The 9,073-nt window shown below is 49.6% G+C and overlaps 1 protein-coding gene across 1 annotated transcript; it reads left to right on the plus strand.

Annotated features, from left to right (window-relative positions):
- Positions 1-1,129: 1,129 nt before the first annotated feature.
- On the plus strand, positions 1,130-6,465 carry LOC104520987 (WW domain binding protein 1 like; the record flags this gene model as incomplete). Its single annotated transcript, XM_010162835.2, is given in 4 exon segments — positions 1,130-1,295; positions 1,778-1,785; positions 2,489-2,650; positions 4,100-6,465. Coding segments are annotated over 4 exon segments (1,076 nt in total), but the record flags the coding sequence as incomplete, so codon positions are not given.
- Positions 6,466-9,073: the final 2,608 nt, after the last annotated feature.

Below are 9,073 nucleotides of genomic sequence, written 5' to 3' on the forward strand. Positions count from 1 at the left end.
CTCCCCTCTCTTAGTTTAAAACCATTTCCTCCTGTCCTGTCACTATCTGACCATGGAAAAAGTCGCTTTCCCTCCTGTTTCTAAGCTCCCTTCAAGTACTAAAAGGCTGCAGTGAGGTCTCCCTGGAGCCTTCTCTCCCTAAACAAGCCCAGGTCCCTCAACCTTTCTTCATAAGAGAGGTGCTCCAGCTCTATGATCATCTTCATGGCCTCCTCTGGACCCAATCCAACAGCTCTACATCTCTCTTGTGTTGGGGGCTCCAGGCCTGGACACAATACTCCAAGTGGGGCCTCACAAGGGCAGAGTGAAGGGGGACAGTCCCCTCCCTCTCCCTGCTGCCCACCCCTCTTTTGATGCAGCCCAGGATACAGGGACCTTCCAGGTTGCAGTCGCACACGGCTGGCTCATGTCCAGCTTCTCGTCCAGCAGGACTCCCAAGTCCTTCTCAGCAGGGCTGCTCTCCATGAGTTCTTCTCCCAGCCTGTGCACATACCTGGGATTGCCCCAACCCGAGTGCACAACCTTGCACTTGGTCTTGTTGAACCTCGTTAGGTTCTCGTGGGCTCACTTTTCAAGCCTGTCCAGGTCCCTCTGGATGGCATTCCTTCCATCTATTCTATCAACTGCACCACTCAGCTTGTGTCATCAGCAAATGTGCTGAGGGTGCACTCAATCCCACTATCCAGGTCACTGATAAAATATAAAAAGGCTTTTTTTGAAGCAGCAGGATGTTCAGAGGGCAGTGGACCTTCCTCAGCTCCGTTTGAAGGAAATGCAGAGGGCATTTGAGTGTTTTGTCCTTTGCTTCTCTGGAGTGAAGATCAGTCTTCTCTCTGCTCGTGGTACAGCCGAGCAGGCTGGCTAGAAAAGCTGCCTAGGAACCTTGATTTGCAGCCAAGCCAAAAAAATGGAGCAATTAACACCTTCATTTTGATAGCAGGTTTTGATAAGGTTGGGTATAAGGCAGAATCCAGTCCATTAGGGAGATTGGTTGTGCAAGGCAAGAGAGAGATTTCAGGTTGCTGTGCCAAAATACATGGAGAATTTGGGTTACAACACAGGGAGGTGAAAGTCCCTGCTCAGAATGCTCGGGGGCACGATACGGCCTATCAAATTCACCTCCAAACAGCCCGGGGCAGGGCTCCGAGATCTGTGATATGGGTCGATTGCTCTTTGTCCTGAGTCAGAGCAATGCTCCTCTCATTCTTCACATTCCTAAACTGTTCACCTTTCCCCACCCAGCTCTCAGCAGAGACAACATCGCTAACTCAGCAGGGAATGCTGGAAACAGCAAGGTGTTGCAAAGGCAGGACTGGAGGTTTTTACTGGGGAGAAACAAGCAGTTTGGTCTGACAGGGCAGAATGGCCCTGCTGAAAATGGGCTGCAGCACTGGGAGTCTTCGTTTTGCTGGTTTGGGAATAATGAAGGGTGGCTGAGGTGGCTGAAAGAAAAACAATGTTGTGATCTCTGCTGAGGAGAGGTTTGCCCGACCTACATATTTCTAAAGGGGGAGCTCTCCTGGTATCCTGAGCTGCAAAAGCTGAGCTTAGAGATGGAGAGTAGAGAGACCTCCGAGGCAGGTAGGGCTGTGGGCTGTAATGGCAGGAGACAAAAGCCTCACCTGGAGTGAACGTTGTAGCTCTTTAACGGGTCTCTCGGAAACGTTTTTCTAGTGCATGGAAGCGTGAAGGGGGATTTACGGAAAGGAGGGCTTATTCCACGTGTTGGAGGGAGTGGAGAAAATTCAGGAAGTGCTTTTTGAAAATTCCCTTTTAGGGAGCAGTGTACGTACGGAACGACAGTGCACAGAAAGCAGCCGTGACCACAAACGGAGCAGAAGTCAGGTTTCTTGAGGATTCAGAGTGGGGGACTAGTTTAATTGAATTTTGGATAATTTAAGACATTGAATACAAAAATAAGTTTTAAAAATATTTTGAGACGTTTATGTAAAAAGAGTATGTTTTTGTTAAGCAGCACAATGAAGGATTTGGGCTGGAAATTAAAGAGCAGTTCAAACAAAAGCAAAACACAGTGCTTGGGGTTTTTCTCTTCTTCTGTGGTCAATCTGCCGAGTGTCTTTTGTGTCTTGATTGTTATTTTCAAACCGAAATGGCTGTGGGAGACAAGTTCAATGCTATTCACAGCTCTGCTCGTATTTTCAGCTAGAAGAAATTGTGTCCAAGGGGTGGGAGCGATGGTGAGGGGGAGCTTAGCCTTGTCTCCATATTTTGTTCTTGTCCAGGGTGTTGCCTGTTGAACATACTCTACATGGTACCAAAGTGTGTACAGAGTTACCTGATTTGGTTGAGGCTGCCAGAGTAGCAGTCACCTACTTAGGCAGGTCCATGTCGAATCCTTCTGGTGCACCGTGTATTTCTGGGTTCAGATCCAGGCTTCCTGATGATCTTCTCCATCGCCTTTGTGGGGTTTCCTGGGGTTGGATGTGGCTCTCATGTGGTGGTTAACGCTTGCTCTCCCCCACTGCAGGGTTTTGGCTGGTGTGGACCATCATCATCATCCTCAGCTGCTGTTGTGTTTGCCATCACCGACGCACCAAGCATCGTCTCCAGGCCCAGCAGCGGCAACACGAGATCAACCTGATCGCTTACCGGGAAGCCCATAACTATTCAGCCTTGCCGTTTTATTTCCGTATGTACCTCACGCTGTTTTTCCTGGAGGCAGCAGCGAGTTTCCCATGTGGGGTGGAAGCAGGGAGCAGTGGCTGGGCTCAGAAAGAGGTGGGGGGCAGCTTTGCTGCTTAACCTTGGCTGGTAGAGCGGAGGTGACGTATTCCAGCTGCTGGATGCATTTTAGCCCCCTTGAGTCTGGGGTTGGACCACACCAGCTACAGCACCTTCACACCCACCCTTGATTTGGCTCTGTCAGTCCAGTCAATCCCTGGGTGTTTTTCTGGGAAGGTTCTTAAAATATCTCGTTCAGGGCTTTGTGGATGCTCCTCCTTTCCAGCCTGCGCTGGCTGCTGGTGGGACTGAGATGTGGGAAGTGGCTTCACGAAAGTTGGTCACGCAGGCTGAGTGGAAGTGGTGTGTCAGCGGGGACCATGCTGGCTCCCGCCCTGTGCTGTGGTTCCCGGACAATGCTGCTGGTGAGCAGCCCTAGGAGTTTGCACGAAGGAGCTGTTGCCCACGGCTCAGGGAAAGTACAATCAGTTTGTTCTTTCCTTCGTACCCTGCTATGCTGTGCTAGAACAGTGAGTCTCAGTCTTTTGGCTGGAGGTACCGCAACTGAGTTTCCTGTAATGGACTGTTGAATTGCATGTATGAACTTGCTTTTCTCATTAAAACTCTTGCAGCCAGCTCAGAAGTGATCCCCAGCAGCGCTTTCCTCCCCAGCCCCAGGGATAGGCAATTGCACATGGAAAACTGCACTGCTGTCTTTAAAAGTTTCCGGTATTTTGAGTCCATTCTGTCTATGTAGACTATTTTGTTGCCTCTTTAGAAGTAAGCAAAATCTTTCATAGGTTTGAGGGGCTGTAAGTAGGACAAACCACACTCTCTTGCCAGTACTGCCAATTTATTCTGACCATATCAGCAAAACTGAATCCAGCGCTAAAACAACCACCAAAACCCAGGATCCTAAGTTCTTTGTAACTGCTCGTGTCCCTTCATTTTTGCACAAAGAGTTCTGAGATGCAGTCTTTGCTCTTGAAAGCGGAAACTCATCTGAGAAGCGAGTGTTGGAGAGGGCTGGCGAGATGTCTCCTAGGTCATTCCTTCCAGCCAATGCAGACCATCCCTTGGTGTGGTTCATGGGGGCTGTATTGGGGTACAGGGCAGCGGGGGGAGGTTTGTCTGGCAGCCCTAAGCATAGACTTGACAGCAGGGAGATCAGGCTGCTGTTCCCAGCTGTGTCCATCTCCTCCTGTAATGGTGCCTTCCTGGGCTGCAATTACTGCTTCTCTGAAAGGTGACAGTGTCTCATTTGGGCCAAGTTTTGGCACCCCTTGTAAAGCCCGTTGAGCTGTTCAGTGGGAAGGTGCTGGTACATGACAAATGACATAACAACCTGTATTCCTGACTTGTTTGCTGAGATAAGCTGTTCATGAAATAACTTTTCCTCCTTGCCTCTCATTTTTAGGGTTTTTGCCAAATTATTTACTACCTCCCTATGAGGAAGTGGTGAACCGACCACCGACCCCACCACCACCATATAGTGCCTTACATCAGCAGTGCGTCCCAGCAGGCAGCAGTAGCACAATCCCAGACACGCCAAGAAACCTGCAGCCAGCACAGAGCAGCTCAGCAGCACCCAGCGGCAATAACAGCAGCGCTGACAACGCCGGGTCCCCCGGCCTTGGGGACCCCGAGCCCTCCACCACCACGCTGGTCGAGCGAGCGGTTGCCAAAATGCAAAGCGTCGAGCCCGGTGGCACCAGCACGGGAGCCGAGCTAGTGGAGAGGGCTGGTCCCGATAAGGATACGGAGTGCAAGGAGGAACTACTAAAAGGTTACAGCTCTGAGAGCTTAGAGCAGAGCAGCGCCATTCCTGAGGCGAAGGACAAGACGCCGGGCAGGCAGCGCCGCTTCACCGGCGACTCGGGCATTGAAGTCTGCGTATGCAACCGGGGCCATCACGACGACGACCTCAAGGAGTTCGACGGGCTCATCGATGATGCTCTGGATGGGCCCCTGGACTTCTGCGACAGCTGCAGCGGCCGCCCCCACGGGGACGAGGAGGAAGGGCTTTTTAATGCTGCGGAAGAGCAGCACCGTGAACACAGCCACCACCACTTGCCCCGGCAGCCGGTGTGTGTACTCTTGAACACAATAAATGAGCAGGACTCTCCAAACTCTCGTTCCAATAACTCCCCCAGCTAAGGTGGCAGAGTGGAAGGGAGAATTGGGGGAAAAAAAAACCAAGGAAATAAAAATGGAATAAGAGGATTAAAACTTTAACAGGAGGAAAAGGTGATACAACCTTCTTTTTTTAGTTTATTTTTCTTTCTCCCCCTCCAATGTAATTTGGGGACTAGTCCCTAAAGGCCCGGTTTGTGGGGGACGGGTCGCTCTGGGTTTTGTTAATCATGTCCGTACTGCTCCGCGGGGCAGGGACTGGTGTTTCTCAATGAGACCTTCTAACAAACGGAACTTTCCCAATGGTGATTTTGGTGATGGTTATTACGAGTTTGTTGGTTTTAGTTTTCCAAGACATTGCTTTATCTCACAATCAGTAAAGCTCAGTAGATCTCATCCTGGGAGGATACGAAATCACTGTAAGGCTTCAACCTCCAGGTGTCTTCCCAGAAGCAAGCAGCTTCTGACAGTGCCGGCAGTCAGTAGCCCAAGAGTTCAGGTTTGTTACGGTGCTCTTGAGGTGTTGAGGATTTCTTTTCATTTTAGTGCTTCTTTTTTCTTTTTTTTCTTTTTTTTTCTCTTTTTTTTTTTTTTTTGGCGTGTGTGTTAAGTTTTCCCGAAGCTGATGAATGACTGAACACATCAGCCCTGTAATCTCTGGTGCTTCAGTGTTTAAGACAGCAGGTAGGAAATTTCCCACTTGAAGCTGGTGACTGAAGGACCAGTTTCTTCCAGAAGGGGTGTTAGTCTACCATAAGCAGTTTGAAAAGAAAGGATTTGCAGAAATTTGCCTTTATATGTCACTTTTAAAGACAAGTATATTCCTTCAATGCCTCCAAGAGCACAGTTAGAAGTAGAATCCAGGCAGCTGGGCTGCCTTCCAAGTACTGTGGTCTCCGAATGACCTTTTCCCGGTGTGCTGCAAAAGGGCTTGGCTTTATTTTTTCCCTTTTTTGCACCCTGAGAGCAGCACACTTGAGTTAAGATGACAAAAAAAGAACAGGGCTCTCTTTGGCCAGCGTGCCTTCAAGCTTCAGCGATGCATGTTGAACAAATGGAGACGAGAGCTCCGTCCATTGCGAAGGGATGACTTACCATGTAGATGTGGAAGACCTGTGCAGTTTTTTGTTTGTTGTTTTTTTTTTCCATCCAAGAGCTTGGTGCAATTCTAATGTTGACCACTTAAAATAAATGAATGTCTGTTTTCTTTTTCTTTTTTTTTTTTTTTTTTTTTTAATGGTGGCAACTGGCTACTGTACAATGTCTGTGAGTGTGTGTGAGTGACTGCAATCCATGCATGCGAGTCCTACTGGTGATATGAAAACCTGCTGTAAGACTGCAAGAAAATTTACTGTAGCTTTGCTTTAATAAACGGTAGAGATGTTGTTAGTAACAACCCGAAGGGAAAAAAACAAAGAGCTGAAACTAACATTCCCTGGAGTGCTGGTGTGGAGGAGAGCACAGTTCAGACTGTGTGTCTTGTTCTTGGGTTTTCTCCCCATCCCTTTTATAATTATGGTCGTCCAGATCATTACTGTTGTGAGGGGGGGGAAAAAGTTGAAAACTGAACTCAGACATACTCAGATTTGATTGATTGAAAACCAAAATCAGTTTTAAATAAGGTGGAAACCAAAATATAATGCCTTTTCTGATAACTTGCCTGTGTGTATGTGTATCATTTTGTGAGTTAAGAACAAGATTTGTCTTTAGTTTGTGGTTTTATTTTGTTTTTTTTTACTGGAGGTATGTAGTGCTGTGCTGGATACCCATGTCAGCAGGACAACTGGTGCTTACTTCAGTATGTTACCCACATGTTTGAGGAGAGCACTTTTAACTCACAAGGTTTAGGAGAATCTCACTCCTTTGCCTGTCACAGCCTTTCTCTGCCATCAAAACAAGTCAGGTTCTTCAGTTGGTGTCTTAGGGTGCTCTTAAGAATGAAGGACCTTGATTTGGATTCAGGAGACCTCGTTCCTGGATGCCTGGAGCCAGGGGGGTGACAGAGAGACTGAGAGTTCCCCGGAGCTGGGCTGGCTCGCTGCGCCGCGGCCGCCTGGGGACTGGGTGCTTCCAGCTGTGTTCACCAATCCCTTGTATCTCTCTTTTGAGAAGAGAATTAAAGATCCCCAGTGCCACCCCTAGGAATTCTGTACGTATTGGCACCTTTGTTCCTGGCACCACAGAGGAAGCTAGAAAAGCACATCAGTCCTTACAGAGTCGGGTTTTAGTGCTGTAAATCCTGGGGATGGTCCCGTGCCAGGGGGAGACCCTCTGCCAACGTTTCTGTTGGCATAAGAGAAAAATCCTCCATGTTGGTTTCCCTGCAATCCCGCTAAGAGCAAGGGAACCCCCTGCTTCTCCAGACATAGAGGTGAGTGCCAGTAAGCCAAGCTGATGGATCTAATCTTAAAAAGTCAGGAAGAAGCAGTGGTGTGACTCGTGCTTGTTTTATGACTCCTGGAGGTTTTTCAGGCTTTTAAAGATCATAAAGAAACAAACAGGGCACAAACCATGTCTCTTAAGGTCACGTGTGCCTGAGACAGACTATCAGTGTGTGTGTCTTGGTGCTTCAGGCTCTTAGATCTGGACCAAGGGCAGCTGGTGTGGGGAGGAGGAGTGATGCAGGGCAGGACACGGGGCAGGTGATCTCGGAGACATCCTGGCTGGTGCCTCTTCAGGGAAAAAACATGGTCAGGCAGAGGACTCACAAAGCTCCTGCTTTGGTGTTTCAGAAAGGTGCTTGATCCCCACGAGTGTCCCTTTGTAGAAAGCCAACACGGGCCAAACAGGGGTCTTCTCCCAATGCACCCTGTGGGTGTAAATTGCTGGAGGTGTGAGGAGAGGGGCAGGTGCACATCTGTAGCACTGGAGCACCAAAACCCACCCATTTCCAGCTGTAAGGGCCGAGTGTTTTATGTGAGCTCTGAATATGTTGTTTCAAAACTGAGCTGCAAACAGTGCAGCCAATTGAGAGCAAATTCCTGTCCACCCAGTTTTCTTTACAACGTGCTCTAAGTGTTGATGCCAACAATACTTGAAGTCTGTTTTCGCTGGAGTCCATGGCAGTGCTGCTCACATGGTGTGTTTTCAGCTGCTGAAATTGGCTCCGTGGGCAAGGACCTGCGGGCATCCCGGTGGGGTTGGGGCGCCTTGCCTGGGGACAGGCGCTGCAGAACCCTGTGCAATGGCTCGGCAGGAGGGTCCCCTGGGCACAATGGGTGTTCCTGGGACTGGTGGGTACCACAGCATCACCTCGGTGTTCCCAAGGGACTTTTTGGCTCCAACAGCACAAACTCCCCCTCTGGGAACACCCGTGTGATTTTCCTGCAGCGTATCATTGCATGTTTGTTCAGCCCGGTGGATGGGTGTTGGTGGAAGATGGAGGAAGAGGAGGGAATTGTGTGTCTTGGTGTTTGCTGGCAGCCTGCTCTCAGAGCTTGTACCTGCCTGACTTGAGGCTAAGGAAAGCTGAGGTGCAGTTAAGCTTCTGTGTATATGTAGTCATGGAAAACTTCCTGGGGCCCCAAACCAGCGTGGGCCTCCAGCACGAAATCACAATCAGCAGGCTCTGCAGAAAGCGTGAGGCTGCGCTGCCCGGCGCTGGGAGCTTTGGGCATGAGTCAGCGGTGAGAGCCTGGGACACGCTCGCTTCCTGCCCGGCGTGAGCCAGCTCCCACAGCCAGACACCCTCTGCTCTCCCACACGCCCCAGTCGCACACGTCCTGCCGTGACCTGTTGGCAGGGAGCCGGGCCACAGTCCCACTCGGGTGAATAAACTCCCCTTGTTTCTCCATGAATCCTGTCACCTCCTGGCCCTCGCCCACCCTCCCTGTGCCACACATCCTGGAGAGGTTTTCCCTCTTTTTCTTTCTTTCTTTTTCTTTTTTTTTTTCTTTTCAGAGAGTGATTTTAGATAATATCTTGTGTTTTCTGAAAGCACAACTGAAAATAAAAGCTTCAAATCCTGTCACCTCCTGGCCCTCGCCCACCCTCCCTGTGCCACACATCCTGGAGAGGTTTTCCCTCTTTTTCTTTCTTTCTTTTTCTTTTTTTTTTTTTTTTCTTTTTCCTTCTTTTAGTCTCTATAGGCAACCCCTGGGGAGGGGGGCAGTGTGGCAGCCCCCCAGCTGGAGCCAATCCCCGCAGCATCCCATGGCAGGCAGCCTGGGAAGGACGGGATGAGTCGCCTTTCTTCGTCAGAGCTGTTTCCCCACTCCCTTCCAGCACAGATCTGGTTTTATCAGATGGGACTGGTGCC

This window comes from Antrostomus carolinensis, unplaced genomic scaffold (assembly GCF_000700745.2).
Source record: "Antrostomus carolinensis isolate BGI_N321 unplaced genomic scaffold, ASM70074v2 scaffold41242, whole genome shotgun sequence".
NCBI lineage: Eukaryota > Metazoa > Chordata > Aves > Caprimulgiformes > Caprimulgidae > Antrostomus > Antrostomus carolinensis.